Below are 15,000 nucleotides of genomic sequence, written 5' to 3'. Positions count from 1 at the left end.
GCAGTCTGGCGGCTCACAGTCTGAACAGTGAACAGGAGCTGAGTCAGTGGAGTGGAGGAGAGAGTGATGAAGGTCACCACACCAACCAGCTCCGCCTGGCTCTGCTGCTGCAGTTCCTGGAGAACCTCGAGAAGCTCATGTACAACGCTTACGAAGGCTGCGCCAACGCCCTCACCGCCCCGCCCAAGGTAACAGACACCTGCGACACCTGTCTCACTTTCCTTCACTTTTATTTATTTATTTTTGTCCTACTTAAAAGCACCCTCTCCTCCTGTTCTCCAGGGCATCAGAACCTTTTTCCACACCAACCGTCAGACTTGCCAGGATTGGCTGACGAGGATCCGCCTGGCTCTGATGAGGGTGGGGCTCATGTCCGGCCAGCCGGCGGTCACCATCCGCCACGGCTTCGACCTGCTCACCGAGATCAAGAACAGCAGCGCGCAGGTTCGTCAGACGCTTTCGATTAAACGAATGCCGAAACACAGGTGTAATTTGAGTCACGTCCTGGTCTCCACTGTTCCTGCAGGGCCCTGAGATGGAGGTTCCCATCACCATGCTGGTGGAGGCTCTGTGTGAGCTGCGCTGTCCTGAAGCCATCCAGGGTTTGGCAGCGTGGAGTTCGGCCCACATGGGGAAGAGCTTGGCGTGGGTGGGCTCCGTAGCCCTGCAGGCCGAGGGGAAGTGAGTTACACTTAAACATTCACCGTTTAGTGCACAGATTAGGGTGGTTGTTTTCATTAGTTTGCTATGACCCCTCCCCCCTTTAAAAAAAAAAGTAATTGTGTCAAAGCGTGCTGTGCTGAAGACGACCTAATTCCACTTTGAAAGTCTATCACGTGTTCAGTTTATTAAACAGATATTCGAGTAGATAACAGCGGACGCTTGCAGTAAATCTGTATCCCGACGCGTCCTAGGTTCGAGAAAGCGGCTCTGGAATATCAGGAGCAGCTGTGTGCTGTCACGGGGGTCGACTGCTCCATCAAAGGCTTCGACAGATCCTTACTGAAGCTCGCCAACTCGGGCACAGGCAACAGCTCCAGTCCAAAACATACAGGAAACGGTGAGACGTTTTTTATCTTTCATTTTTTTTATTTAAAAAACACGTCACTTTTCCACTCCGCGGTACTGCTCGACTCGCGTTACGTTTCTGAGTTTGCTTTAACACAGTCAAGTTGGTATCCAAAAAAAGCTACCAGGTACTACCCACAGTGGAAATCCCCAAAAAAGCGAGCGGAGTCTGGTCGAGCTGTACCGTGCGGTGGAACGGCGCCGTTAAAAATGTAAAATGGGTGAGATTTAAAACGTGAGGAAATTCTTTCAGACTTGACATTAATTTGACAGTCTCCTTTTGTATCTCTCTCTCTCTCTCTCTCTCTCTCTCTCTCTCTCTCTCTCTCTCTCTCTGTGTGTGTGTGTCTGTGTGTAGGAGACGTTAAGAAGACGGTGCTGTTGAAGTCCAGCGAGTGTTCCTCTGAGGTCCTGAACTTCCTGGCCAATAAGGCGTGCGAGTGTTACGTGGCTCTGAGCGACTGGGCGTCGGTGCAGGAGTGGCAGGCCAGCGTGATGGCGCTTAAAAAGAACAGCAACAGCTCGGCCACCGTCAACCTCAAGACCGACTTCAACTACGTCAAGTGAGCAGCACTCTAACGTCCAGTGTCGCGCACAAGGCTTATACAGGACGTCCTGTGGGTTCTGATCTCTGTGTGTGTGTGTGTGTGTGTGTGTGTGTGTGTGTGTGTGTGGGTCAGAGCTCTGAGCAGGTTCGAGGACGGAGATTTCCCAGAATGCCGTGTGCAGTTGGAGCTGCTTCCTGGAGAAGATTACGGCCTCCTCAACTCCAACACGAAGGACAAACTAGGTACTGATGATCTGATGATCCTGATCTCAGCTTCTGGAAGTGCTCAGTTTACCTTCCCCTGAAACTTCCAGTTTAATATGTGAAACGCTTAATTGTTGATTACCTGATGGGCTTCGTGATGGGGAACTTGCCTGAACTGTGTGTGTGTGTGTGTGTGTGTGTGTGTGTGCGCTTACAGATCTGAAGCGGCTCCTTCCTGCTGTACTCAGTCCTGATCCCTCAGAGCTGCAGAAGGCCATCGAGGTTCAGCTGCTGAGGAGCGCTGTAGGAGCCATCACATCAGCCGGTCACGAGCAGGACCAGAAAGTTCTTCCTTCATCAGAGTGAGTTCCGTTAACTGCTCAAATTTACCCACTGTAGTACCGGTTCAATCTAGTACGATTTTAGTAACCGTTAACCATCTGGAGAACCCTCGTGGAACCCACCGTCTCAATGTCCTTTTCCCGTCAACCTCGTCAGCACTCTGGTGAAGTACCTGAAGCAGACGGGCCGGATCGCTCTGGGACCCCTGCGTCTGTCCACGCTCACCCTGTGCGACTCGCTGCCCACCCTGGGAACGCTGCAGCTCCACTGCACCAGCTCTTTGGAGACCTCGCTGTGCAGTCAGCACCCCTCCGAGGTCAGGCAGGCGCGGCCGTACGCCGTGTTCGTTTTACCGCGGATCCCGTAACGCGTCGCTAACGATGTCGTTTCCGTCTTTAGGAATGTCTGATCCCGCTGTTCAGCGACGCTCTGAGCACGTGTAAGCAGCAGGACGTTCAGCCGTGGCTCCACGCGCTCCGGTACAGCACGTTTCAGAGGCAGCTCTTCCTAAAGCTCAGAGGTTGGATTGTGTTTGACGTCCGTGTCTTTCGTTTGTTTTCGTTCTGATTCCTCGGTATGGTAACGGTCGATGACGTCGTCGTGTTTTAATGATATATTTTTTTAATAAACTGCTGTAGGCGTGTCTAGTCCTGTGGACTCTCACCTGGTGGAGCTGTGTCTGACGGCGGTCAAGTTTGCTCGTAAGCAGGGGAACCTCGCTCTGGCCACGCGCCTCCTCGCTCAGTGCAGCAAACCGTCCGCAGACGACGACGACGACGACCCGGAGCCCTCGGACCTGGTGCACAGCTTCAGGCAGCTGTCCCTAGAGGGCGCAGTGGGGGAGAAATGGGGACCTGAGCTGAAGATCGAGAGGGCTAAAGTGCTGTTCACTGCAGGTATAACAAGATGGCAACACACGCGTACACGGGCATTTTACATTTTATATATTTCAATATTTAAAAAAAAAAAAGTTTATCCTGGGTCATATGTTAATCATATGTGCGTTTAAGCGTCCACGGTCTTTTCTACGAACACTAGAAACCCCGCCTTCTACCCCCAGGTCAGTCTGTGGCTGCTATGGAGATGCTGAGCTCGTGTGCGCTTTCCTACTGCCGCTCGGGGAAGTGCGAGCGCGCCGCTTGCCGCTCCATCCTCACGCTGTGTAAGTGGCTGCTGGCCGACTGGAAGGACTTGACGCCTCAGCTCAAACAGGCGGTGAAGAGAAACAGCAGCGGACCACCGTCGGCCCTCAGCAAGAACATCACCGCCCTGCTGGAGCTGCCCGTGGAGGAGCAGGGTATACTGCGCATCACCACCGAGACCACAGGTACCTGCTGCCTCCATGTACTGCGCACACAGCTTCTCTTTTCTCCACGCTACATTCTTACATAAGTTGGTGTACGTTGTGTAACGTCACGGAATGTATCGCGTTAGGTTAGACTTTATATCACGATGTGTTGCGTTGTGTAGCACGCATGTTAAATCAGATCAACGCTACGTTATAGAGGTCGACCCATAACGGGTTTTACCCTTGACTAAGTTGGGCGGTACCTGCCGAGAAGCGATTTTAGTTTTTAAAATCGATACTGGATGAAAACACGACACTCGGAGTGAAATATTGTTGAAATTTATTACGAAAATACAGTGCTTACTGTACCGTGAAAACATACGATATATAAATATTAACGTATGTTAACTATTGATAAATATTGAAGTAAAGAAGACACAAAATTAATCAAAAAACACTTCAAATAACGCAACTAAATGTCAGTGATGGTTTTTATTTCGCCTCTAGAGGCCGCTCTCGTACTGCATAATGACAGCTAGCTCGCTAAGCAGATTGCTCTGTTGGCTCCGCCCCTGCTGCTACATGTGCACCCTGCGACCCTTCAGTGTAAAAACTAACATTTAAATGACGCACAGATGATGAGTTTCCCAGGATACACACTGAGACAGTCCTGCAGATTGATAAAAATAGCTGCGTTTCTGCACGCTATACGTCCCGTTCATTTCTCCTTCCTCCACAGACCAGTGCAGCTAGACATGGAGAGGTCGTGTTTATTTCGGTAGAAGGCAGAACTCTCCTGGTGAAATGTCATGTAGCGTGCGAGCCTTGTCCGTGATTGCTCCTCTAGTGTTGTTTCTCCTCTCGTCAGTGAGTGTAGGAGTCGGGGAAGCGGACTTTGTCCTGGGCCAGCTGTACCAGCTCTCTGCTAGCCAGGCGCCTGAAGTGGCCAAATCCTGGGCTGCTTTAGCGAGCTGGGCATACAGATGGGGCCGGAAAGTCGTCGATAATGCAAGGTGTGTGTGTGTGTGTGTGTGTGTGTGTGTGTGTGTGTGTGTGTGTGTGTGTTAAATCTCTAAAGACTGTTTTATAATAACGTACCTCTCCTGGTCAGCGGTGTAACATCACGTCCTGCTCGTTTCTCTAGTCAAGGAGAAGGGGTTCCTCTGCTGCCGGGAGAGAAGAAGGAGATCGAGGAGCTTCTGCCGTCTGGCACCAACGACGAGGACAAGGAGACCATATTCAGCATCCTGGGCCAGGCCATGTGTCGACCAGCTGGAATTCAGGTGGGGAAATGCAGGATGTGGCGCGCTGTGATGTGGCTGAAACTAAAAAAAAAAAAAAAAAAGCTCCACGTTTCTGCACGTGAAGGACTTTCAGTGCTGTGTGTGTGTGTGTGTGTGTGTGTGTGTGGACGTGATCGATGTAACTTCATCATTTTTAGCAGGAAAACTTTACTTTTCTGCTTGGGAGGGGGCTTTTAAGTTTTCCTCTATCTCCAAAAATCCTGGTTTTATAAATGTCTCTGGGGGAGGATTTTTGTGTTTATTATTCTTATTTATTTTTGTTTCTGAAAGTTGTTTGGTTCTGGATTTTTACCTTAATTGGTAGAATTTTAGTTTCCCAAATGTTCATCTATGACTGCTGATTTAGTTAAGAAGAAGAAGAAGGAAAATGAATCGGAGCCATGAGTTTAAAAGCTGAGCAAAATTCAAGTTTTCTTGTAATCTCTATGTATCTACATATCTATGTCTCTATGGAGATATATAGAGCTGTATAGGGCTGTATAGATCTGTATAGAGCTGTACAGGGATGTATAGAGCTGTACAGGGATGTATAGAGCTGTATAGGGATGTATAGGGATGTATGTGAGACAAAGAACATAGTTACTTTTTGTACATTGGAGTTGCTCGACATTTTCATACTGCAACTTGATTGGTTGATGTATTTTATAACTTTAATTTTGGGTGACTTTGTGTGCTAGCTAACGTTTTTAAATAAGGAGCTACACACTTTTTTTATTAATTAATTTTATTATTCTTCTTTCTTTATTTTTTTGAGATTATACGAATATGCAGATGAAAAGTTTACCCTCTGCCTTCACTATTAAAACCGGTATTGCTCAAGACATTTGCATATTGTAACCTGATTGGCTCTTCTATAATTTATGCCGTGATGCCGCTCTCCTGTCACGTGTTCCACAGTAAGAGATTGCCGGACTTTGACTAATATAAATAATAAACCGTTGAGGGTTTATGCGTGTGTCCGTCCCCAGGATGAGGACATGGCTCTGCAGAACGAAGAGGATGACGAGGACGATATGGTGGACGTGATCTGGAGGCAGCTGTTGAGCTCGTGCCCGTGGTTGGCGGAGGTGGAGGACGGCGTGACGGAGGGGCTGATCCGGGTGTGGAGGCGGGTGGTGGACCGCATCTTCAGCCTCTACCGTGTCTCCTGCAGGGCTTATTTCACCTTCCTGAAGCTCAACGCCGGACAGGTGAGTAACTTCATCGTCCTCGTCATTGTTTAGAATAAAGCCGCACTTTCTCCTGAGGCGTGGCTCAGACCTGCTCCGCTCCTCTCCTGCAGACGCCCATCGACGAGGACGACCCCAAACTTCTGCTGAACCCTCAGAGCAGTAAGCAGAGCAGCGACGACGTGATCGTGATGGCGACTCTGCGCCTGCTGCGCCTGCTAGTGAAGCACGCCGGAGAGCTGAGGGAGGGGCTGGAGCTCGGGCTGGCCTCCACGCCCACCGCGCCCTGGAGAGGTGAGAACCGTGGCCCATGCGAGGATTAAACCACGACCGTGGGGTGTGTACTGTTGTAGGAAACTAATCAACGACAAGGTAGTTTGAAGTGGAGTTCCTCTCAACACCCTGAAGCTGAGGAGTTTCCTACAGCGGCACGTCCCGGAGCGTTTCATACCTCTTATTCCACAAGTGCCGTTTTTAACTTATAAATGACGTGTCATACTTTTTAACCGTTTATAGTTGCATTTAATGTTGTGGACCATCTGCGAGACTCCTGAAGTAGGAACTGTGTTGTGACTGTCCTGCTGTGTTTGTTTATTTTTGAAGGCATCATCCCGCAGCTGTTCTCCAGACTGAACCACCCCGAGGCCTACATCCGGCAGAGCATCTGCAGCCTGCTGTGTCGCGTAGCCCAGGACTCCCCTCACCTCATCCTCTACCCCGCTATCGTCGGCTCCATCTCACTCGGGGGCGAGGCTCAGACCGCAGGTACACACACTTACACACTACCTTGTACAGTTTGATTTTTCGAGCAAGAAGATTGGAATTATTTTGTGAGGAAAGCAGCACTCCGCCTCGTCCCCGTCCCATACCTCGACACTACAATACTAAACCGTACTACAGATATACGGTTGCTGCTATTTTGTAGATCTGATTTCGGGGTGTGTGTGTGTGTGTGTGTGTGTGTGTGTGTGTGTGTAGCAGGTACGAAGCTGCCCTCGGCTCTGCCCACTCTGTTGGGGAACATGCCGGGCGAGGATCTGTGTGGGGGGGAGGGTGAAGGCGGGAGTCCCCCTGCGTCTCAGGATAGCGGGCGAGGAGACGAGCTGGGACTTTGCTCCATCGAGGACCAGGCCATGATGCAGGACTGCTACAGCAAGATCGTGGACACGCTCTCCGCAGCTAACCCCACCATGGTCCAACAGGTACGATGCCTGCCATAAACCCTGTCCCAGAGACCCTGACCCTAATCCCTGCCCCTGTACCGATTGGCCTATACCTGCCCCAGAGAATTAACCCTGTTACTGAAACAGGAGCACTTTAAGTTACTCTGGTAATTCTCCAGCTATTCTTCTTCAGCGTGGGCGGGGCTAATCTTGAGTGAACGTTGTGTAAGGCAGCCATTTTTCAGACCTGCCGACCTTCACACTGTGTGTGTGTGTGTGTGTGTGTGTGTGTGTGTGTGTGTGTGTGTGTGTAGGTGCAGATGCTGGTTGGGGAGCTGCGCAGGGTCACCGTGCTGTGGGACGAGTTGTGGTTGGGAGTCCTGCAGCAGCAGCACATGCACGTTCTGCGCAGGATCCAGCAGCTCGAGGACGAAGTCAAGAGAGTCCAGAACAACAACACGCTGCGCAAGTAAGAGCTCTGATCACACTCTGTGGGTTTTTGAAAATGTTATTGGGTCAGTATAATGACCCGTGGAGCGGTGCTGATGTTCCTCTGACCCATGGCGCGATGCTGATGTTCCTCTGACCCATGGCGCGATGCTGATGTTCCTCTGACCCGTGGCGCGGTGCTGATGTTCCTCTGACCCGTGGTGTGGTGATGTTTCAGGGAGGAGAAGGTGGCCATCATGAGGGAGAAACATTCGGCGCTGATGCGGCCCGTAGTCTTCGCTCTGGATCATGTGCGCAGCATCACCGCCGCCGCCGCGGAGACTCCTCACGAGACGTGGTTCCAGGAGACGTATGGAGACGCCATTTACAGCGCTCTGGAGCGACTGAGGAACCCGCAGAACCCAGCCAACCCCGCCAACAGCTGGGTTCCGTTCAAACAGGTCAGAACTTCAGCCCTGTTACATTTGCATGCTGGAACCTGATGTTGCGATGCAGTTTCTTTTTTTTTTTTTTTTTTCTCTTTTTTCTCTCCTCTTCTTTCTCTCTTCGCCTTTCATTCTTTCTTGTTACTTTTTTGTTTTTCTATTTCTTTTTCTACGGTCTTGTTCGTGTTTCTTTCTTTTTACTCCATCCCTCTTTTTGTTTTTGTTCTTTTTATTGTTTGTTGTTTCTGGTATTTTTCTTTCTTTTTTTCCTTTTATTTCTTTTTTTGTTTATACCTTTCATCCTACACAATTTTAGAGTTCTATGCTAGAAAAAGAAAACTAAGTGTGTGTGTGTGTGTGTGTGTGTGTGTGTGTGTGTGTGTGCACGCTCGCTGCCACCCCTTCTGCTCCTCGTCCTGTACCAGATCATGTTGAGTCTGCAGCAGCGAGCTCAGAAGCGAGCGAGTTACCTCCTGCGCCTGGAGGAGATCAGTCCTCGCCTGGGCTCCATGACCCACACGGAGATGGCTCTTCCAGGAGAGGTGTCTGCCACCGACACCGTCACCATCCACAACGTCGGCAACACCATCACCATCCTGCCCACCAAGACCAAGCCCAAAAAACTTTACTTCCTCGGCTCTGACGGGAAAAACTACCCGTACCTCTTCAAAGGTCAGTCAGGAGAGATCTCGCATGGTTCTCTCTCTCTCTCTCTCTCTCTCTCTCTCTCTCTCTCTCTCTCTTGCTCTCTCTCCCTCCCTCCCCCCCCCTCTCTCTCTCTCTCTCTCTCTCTCTCCCTCCCTCCCCCCCCCCCTCTCTCTCTCTCAATCTCTCTCTCTCTCTCTCTCTCTCTCTCTCTCTCTCTCCCCCCCCTCTCTCTCTCTCTCTCTCTTGCTCTCTCTCCCTCCCTCCCCCCCCCTCTCTCTCTCTCCCTCCCCCCCCCCTCTCTCTCTCTCTCTCTCTCTCTCTCTCTTGCTCTCTCTCCCTCCCTCCCCCCCCTCTCTCTCTCTCTCTCTCTCTCTCTCTCCTCCCCCCCTCTCTCTCTCTCTCTTGCTCTCTCCCCCTCCCTCCCTCCCTCTCTCTCTCTCTCTCTCTCTCTCTGTGTGTGTGTTTCCTGTAGAAATCTGTCACTTTGTTAAAAACGTGTTTTATTTACATGAAGGAAGTCAATTGGATTTCTTGGGCGACTCCAATGAATGTGTTTTTAAAATTACTCAAGACATATTTCATTTTATAATTTTATTTTTAAATGTGACGCTCTTTTGTCAACGTATTAGGTGAATTATATTTAAATAATTGTTAAATAATGGAATTTATTATGAAGGCTCCACCTCTCTCTCTCTCCTTCCTTCTGTCTGTCTGTGTGTCTCTCTCTCTCTCTCTCTCTCTCTCTCTCAGGTTTGGAGGATTTGCATTTAGATGAGAGGATCATGCAGTTCTTGTCCATAGTGAACACGATGTTCACTAAAGTAAACCAGCAGGAGAGTCCACGCTTCCACGCCCGTCACTACTCGGTCACGCCCCTCGGCACTCGCTCGGGTCTCATCCAGTGGGTGGACGGAGCCACGCCTCTGTTCGGCCTCTACAAGCGCTGGCAGCAGCGCGAGGCTGTGCTTCAGGCTCAGAAGGTCTGTCTCGCTCGCTCGTGTCCTCTCTCGCTCGCTCCTGTAGAGTCCCTGCCAGATTTCTTTAGTTTCATTCACAATAATGTAATGATTAAATAAATAAAATCAAACAGCTTTCCAGGAAATTCCTAAAAGTAGAGAATAAGGTCGCTGATGCAGGACCACTGGGCTTAAAGTACACGCTGGAGTTGTTTCCTTTACTGAAGGGTCTAATCTACTGAGCTGCTCGAACACACGGAACGCGGGGGGTTATAAAGTCAGAGTTGGAAATATGTCCAATATCTCACAACTCATCACACATCATCGTTCTAATGCACCTATACGCCGCCTTCTGAGCTTTATTTAAAACAAAGCTAGCAGCGAAAAACGTTCCGGTAAATAAAGTAAGGCTGTGAATTATCATGATGTAATGCAGGTGTCCTGAGTGACGTCATCTCTCTCTCTCTTGCAAAATGAAAAGATATGGAGGTTTATTTGATCTTAGAGTTTTTTAATCGGTTAAAATTGTAGAAAAAAAAATATTCGATTTAAAAATGTTTCCCTTTCAATGTTAAATTTCTTTTCATTTTTTTAAAATATTATAAAATAATCAAGTTTCTAGACATTAAACAAACATCGAACGGTTTTTCTTTTTAAACGCAGCACTGCTGTGTTGCTGGGAATTATTTTAAGATCTTTTTCTCAAACAGTTATCAGTAGTATGCTTATTCTCTGATGGGGTTTATTTAAAAAAAAAAAAAAAAAAAAAAGTATTAATTTTTTGTGAACTTCAGGCTCAGGACTCGTTCCAGCAGCCACAGAACCTGCCCATGGTTCCGCGCCCCAGCGAGCTCTACTACAGTAAGATCGGGCCGGCTCTGAAAGCGGTGGGTCTCAGCCTGGACGTGTCGCGCCGTGACTGGCCGCTCAGCGTCATGAGGGACGTGTTGCGGGAGCTGATGGAGGCCACGCCCCCTAACCTGCTGGCCAAGGAGCTGTGGTGCTCGTGTACCACGCCCAGCGAGTGGTGGAGGGTCACACAGGTGAGCGTGGCTTCTTCTCTTACCTGTGCAGGCTTTCAAGAGGGAATCCAACCACCCTCCTCCTCCTCCTCTTCTCTCTCTCTCTCTCTCTCTCTCTCTCTCTCTCTCTCTCTCTCTCTCTCTCTCTCTCATGTTATTAATTTTCGGTCTCCGTGTGCCCCAACCCCCAGTTGTATGCCAGGTCCACTGCAGTGATGTCAATGGTGGGTTATATCATCGGTTTAGGAGACCGTCACCTGGACAACGTGCTGATCGACATGACGACCGGCGAGGTGGTGCACATCGACTACAACGTCTGCTTCGAGAAAGGTCAGTCGCTCACCTGTGCAGGTAACGCTCGGAGTCCTGCTGCCGTTTCTGCCAAACGCCTGATGGACACTGTGTGTGTGTGTGTGTGTGTGTGTGTGTGTGTGTGTGTGTGGGGTAACAGGGAAAAGTCTGAGGGTTCCTGAGAAGGTTCCGTTCCGCATGACGCACAACATCGAGACGGCTTTAGGAGTGACGGGAGTGGAAGGAATCTTCAGACTGTCCTGCGAACAGGTGAGAGGTTAACCCGTCTCGTTAGCCTTCTCCAAGACGCGGTTCTGCTCTGGTTGTTTCTGACCATCTGGTTCCTCTTCCTGTGCCTCAGGTGATTCAGATGATGCGTCGGGGCAGAGAGACCCTCCTGACCCTGCTGGAGGCGTTTGTGTATGACCCCCTGGTGGACTGGACGGCGGGCGGAGAGGTTGGGTTCGCCGGGGCCGTGTACGGAGGAGGAGGAGGACAGCAGGCCGAGAACAAGCAGAGCAAGAGGGAGATGGAGAGGGACATCACGCGCAGCCTGTTCTCCTCACGCGTAGCCGAGATCAAGGTGAGAGTCCAGACGTGGTGTTTCCATGGCAACGTGTGAAATGGCCGCAGATGAATACTGTACTGTGCTCTATATACTGTACACCGCACGCTCAACCCTCAGTTGTTGCTTTTTGTGCGCAGGTGAACTGGTTCAAGAACCGTGACGAGATGCAGGCGGTTCTGCCTCAGGTGGAGATGGCCGTGGAGGAGTACCTGAGCCTGCAGGAGCATCTCGCTCAGGTGGACAAGGCGCAGGGCAAGCTGCTGGAGGAGATGGAGTTCCTGGAGGGAGCGGACAGCAGAGTGGACCACCCCATCCACACGCTGGAGCACAGGTCAGTAAATGAAACTGGATTCCGGTTGGTCAGAAGGCGTCCGTTTCAGTTTTCAGGGTTATGTATGATAACGTATATTTCTAGCGGTTTGCAGCGATGTAAAGGGAAGAGAATACTTCAGGGACGTGCTGTTGTAGGAAAATAATCAACTCTCGCGTCCCTCGTGATGTGTTAGATATTCGGAGCACACGCAGCTGCAGTCGAGACAGAGGACCGTGCAGGACGCCATCCAGAGCAAGCTGTTGGATCTGGACCAGTGGATCTCTCAGTACCAGGCGGCGTTTGGGAGTCTGGAGGCCACGCAGCTCGCCAGCCTGCTGCAGGAGATCAGCAGCCCCATAGACCTCGGTACTCGGCCTTGTGCTTCTGGGGTTTGGCTCCCGTTGGGACCTCGGTGCTAGATTGATTGATTGATTGATTGATTGATTGATTATTTATTTATTTATTTATTTATTTATTTATTTATTTATTTTCTTGGGTTTGATATTTCCAGCTGAGGTCATTGACTAAGTGCGATGTCGTTTTTAAAACGTATTTTTCCTCTTCCCCTGCGTGCAGGTCCGCCCAGCTACGTCCCCGCTACGGCGTTTCTGCAGAACGCAGGTCAGGCTCACCTGATCAGCCAGTGCGAGGCTCTGGAGGCGGAGGTGAGCGCTCTCCTGCAGCAGCGCCGCTCCATACTGCGCACCTGCCTCGAGCACCTGCACAGCTACGCCACCGTGGCCCTGCTGTACCCACGCGCCGTCCTGCACCGCCACAGGGTCTACACCTGGAAGCAGTGGATGGAGGAGCTGGTGTGTGACATGACGGTGGAGCACTGCCAGGCCGTCTATCACCGGTGAGTCCCTCACATCTACAGCTCGGGACTGCCCGACTGCGGGTCTAGAACCAAACAGAACATCGACTTAATATTGTATCATAACTCTCTAAAATCAGTGATGTTGGATGTGGTCAGTGACGGACAGACTGCAAATCCTCTTTTATTAAAAAAACAAACGAGATTGATGCAAACACTAAAACATCCTGAAAACATTTTCATTATAGAATGAAGAATAATTATTAATGAACATTATGAGTATATAAAGAGGGAAAAGTGGGTTAGATAACGTTCATTTAATTTTTACAGGAATATTTTACTGAAGGTTAATAACAGTAAATAAACTGGAATAGACTAGCTGCAAGAAATGTGTAAAAACGGAGTGATTATTTTTGTAGTCGTTAAATGAAAGAAGCGTCGGAGTGGAAGACGTTTAATTGTAATAAACTTGATGTATAATTTGAGATTCCCTGCAGTGTTGAAGTTAAAATCCCCAGCCCTGATTACTACTTCAAACCGTTTCATACATTTACATTCCTTCCACTATAACGTTCTCCTGAAGGTCTAGTGTTAAGTGTCCGCTAGTAACCACCCCCTGACCTCTGACCTCTCGACATTGTCGTGCCTCTGCGTCCAGGTACGAGGTGCAGTTCGCCCCCCAACCGCCGGCCGCCACGTGTCAGTTCGTGTCGAGTGTGGAGATGGCGCTGCAGCACCACGCGGCGGAGACCAACACGCGCTTACTACGTCAGGTGGAGCGGCTGAAGGCGGAGGGAGCGAGCGTGCCCGTGTGCGAGGAGCAGCTGCAGGAGATCGAGCGCTGCATCAAGGTCTTCCTGCACGAGGACGCCGAGCTCGCCTCCTTCAGCCTGGCCGGGATCATCATCTCCGCCCTCTGCACTCTTACCAGGTCTCTCTCTCTCTCTCTCTCTCTCGCTCTCTCTCGCTTACCTGGCAAGTCTTTAAAAAAAGGCTCTTCCATAGAAGAAGAAAGAACTTTGAATTTTGACCCTTGGTTTGTTCCCTCCCCCTTCTTTTTTCCTGCAGGCGTAACCTGGTGATGGAGGGTGCGGCGGCGAGCGCAGGAGAGCAGCTGGTGGAGCTGACGTCCCGGGATGGAGCCTGGTTTCTGGAGGAGCTCTGCAGCATGAGCGGAAACGTCACGTGTCTGGTGCAGCTGCTGAAAGAGTGCCAGCTCCAGTCCCACGACCTGGACATCCTCAGCCCCGAGGACACCTCCCAGGCCGTCTACCTGGCCAACGGGGTCTACACCTGCCTACAGGTGAGCGTCTGACCGCTGTTCCGCTGTGCCTAACTCGAATTGAATACACTCTGCACTTTATCATCGTCGACCCCGTCGCGTGCAGCTGCGCTACCCGTCAGATGTGCCGTTCTAGAATCCAGAATTGAACAGCACCCCTTGCTTTTGCAGGAGCTGAACACCAACTTCCGTCAGATCATCTTCCCCGAAGCTCTGCGCTGCATGCTGAAGGGAGAGAGCACTCTGGAGAGCATGCTGTCTGAACTGGACTCTCTGATCGAGCAGTGTGCAGACGGCGTGTCCCTGCAGGGCCTGGGGGAGGCGCTACAGGTTCACCTCCGCAACACCGCCATGGGGCTGGACGAGGACGCGGACGCGCACTACCTCCAGGTCACCAGGTGAGGGCGGTGTTTTAAAGAGTAGTCGCGTAACGATAGAGAGGTCTTAAACGTTTTAACCAGCATTATTTATTTATATCTTACAATACACGGGGAATGAAAGATTCACACCGTAGCTGGGCGGGGTCGAACGTGGGGCAGCTGGTAGAAAGCAGCAGTTTAAGGCAGGACGGTGCACGTCATGTCAACAATTATTTTTTTTCTTTTTAAAGATTATTTAAGAACATCAAATCCCAACACTAATATTTTTCAGTTTTGTCCACACCGTTATCTGAAGCTTACTCCTTTTTTTTTGTGGCATCATGTCACATTCCTAAAAAAAAAGTTTATAATAATTAAAATGTCATTGATGTATACAGCAGTTTCCTTTATTTTAATCCTTGCAGACTAGAACGGAAATTGTGGTAGTGGTGGTGTTCCTCAGAATATTATATTTGGTTTTTTTTAGGATTATTTTTTTTCCCCTTTTGGCGAGTACTGTGAGGCACTGTCATAGCGCCACCAACTGGCAGCAAGAAGTGTGACTTACAACAGACTTGTCTTTATGTTTACCCGAATCGCTTCGAACTTGGTCAAGATGCGGCTGATTGTCGAATTGCAAAATGATTCCTCATGCATCTTAAATATTGTTGCCGCGGTAACGCATCAAACTTTAATAGTGTTTTCTTTGCATAGTTGGGTGTTTTACCCTACAGCACTCGCTTCACTGTGCATTGTTGTCATACTCCCACCGGGTGGAGAGGACACC

The 15,000-nt window shown here is 50.0% G+C and overlaps 1 protein-coding gene across 6 annotated transcripts in view; it reads left to right on the top strand.

Moving 5' to 3' along the window:
* The window catches only part of smg1 (SMG1 nonsense mediated mRNA decay associated PI3K related kinase), a 44,800-nt gene that overhangs the window by 22,881 nt on the left and 6,919 nt on the right, over positions 1-15,000 (top strand). For 4 of the 6 annotated variants that reach the window (XM_053618638.1, XM_053618629.1, XM_053618614.1 and 1 more), the window contains 31 exons: positions 1-188; positions 283-444; positions 527-681; positions 915-1,060; positions 1,427-1,631; positions 1,749-1,858; positions 2,037-2,181; positions 2,318-2,477; positions 2,561-2,681; positions 2,800-3,057; positions 3,222-3,488; positions 4,318-4,462; positions 4,594-4,732; positions 5,722-5,943; positions 6,036-6,216; positions 6,526-6,687; positions 6,901-7,124; positions 7,400-7,554; positions 7,753-7,975; positions 8,386-8,632; positions 9,359-9,588; positions 10,359-10,607; positions 10,778-10,916; positions 11,038-11,147; positions 11,239-11,460; positions 11,583-11,776; positions 11,952-12,124; positions 12,335-12,614; positions 13,231-13,503; positions 13,641-13,875; positions 14,026-14,252. The exon at positions 1-188 is cut by the window's left edge and continues 9 nt beyond it. In XM_053618638.1, coding sequence (XP_053474613.1) covers positions 1-188; positions 283-444; positions 527-681; positions 915-1,060; positions 1,427-1,631; positions 1,749-1,858; positions 2,037-2,181; positions 2,318-2,477; positions 2,561-2,681; positions 2,800-3,057; positions 3,222-3,488; positions 4,318-4,462; positions 4,594-4,732; positions 5,722-5,943; positions 6,036-6,216; positions 6,526-6,687; positions 6,901-7,124; positions 7,400-7,554; positions 7,753-7,975; positions 8,386-8,632; positions 9,359-9,588; positions 10,359-10,607; positions 10,778-10,916; positions 11,038-11,147; positions 11,239-11,460; positions 11,583-11,776; positions 11,952-12,124; positions 12,335-12,614; positions 13,231-13,503; positions 13,641-13,875; positions 14,026-14,252 — 5,947 coding nt within the window. The remainder of the gene's footprint in view (positions 189-282; positions 445-526; positions 682-914; positions 1,061-1,426; positions 1,632-1,748; positions 1,859-2,036; positions 2,182-2,317; positions 2,478-2,560; positions 2,682-2,799; positions 3,058-3,221; positions 3,489-4,317; positions 4,463-4,593; positions 4,733-5,721; positions 5,944-6,035; positions 6,217-6,525; positions 6,688-6,900; positions 7,125-7,399; positions 7,555-7,752; positions 7,976-8,385; positions 8,633-9,358; positions 9,589-10,358; positions 10,608-10,777; positions 10,917-11,037; positions 11,148-11,238; positions 11,461-11,582; positions 11,777-11,951; positions 12,125-12,334; positions 12,615-13,230; positions 13,504-13,640; positions 13,876-14,025; positions 14,253-15,000) is intronic. The other 2 variants (XM_053618648.1, XM_053618623.1) reach the window with 1 other exon arrangement.

Source organism: Ictalurus furcatus, chromosome 2 (assembly GCF_023375685.1).
Source record: "Ictalurus furcatus strain D&B chromosome 2, Billie_1.0, whole genome shotgun sequence".
NCBI lineage: Eukaryota > Metazoa > Chordata > Actinopteri > Siluriformes > Ictaluridae > Ictalurus > Ictalurus furcatus.
The sequence above is the reverse complement of the archived record's forward strand: the minus strand, read 5'-3'. Positions and strand labels throughout refer to the sequence as shown.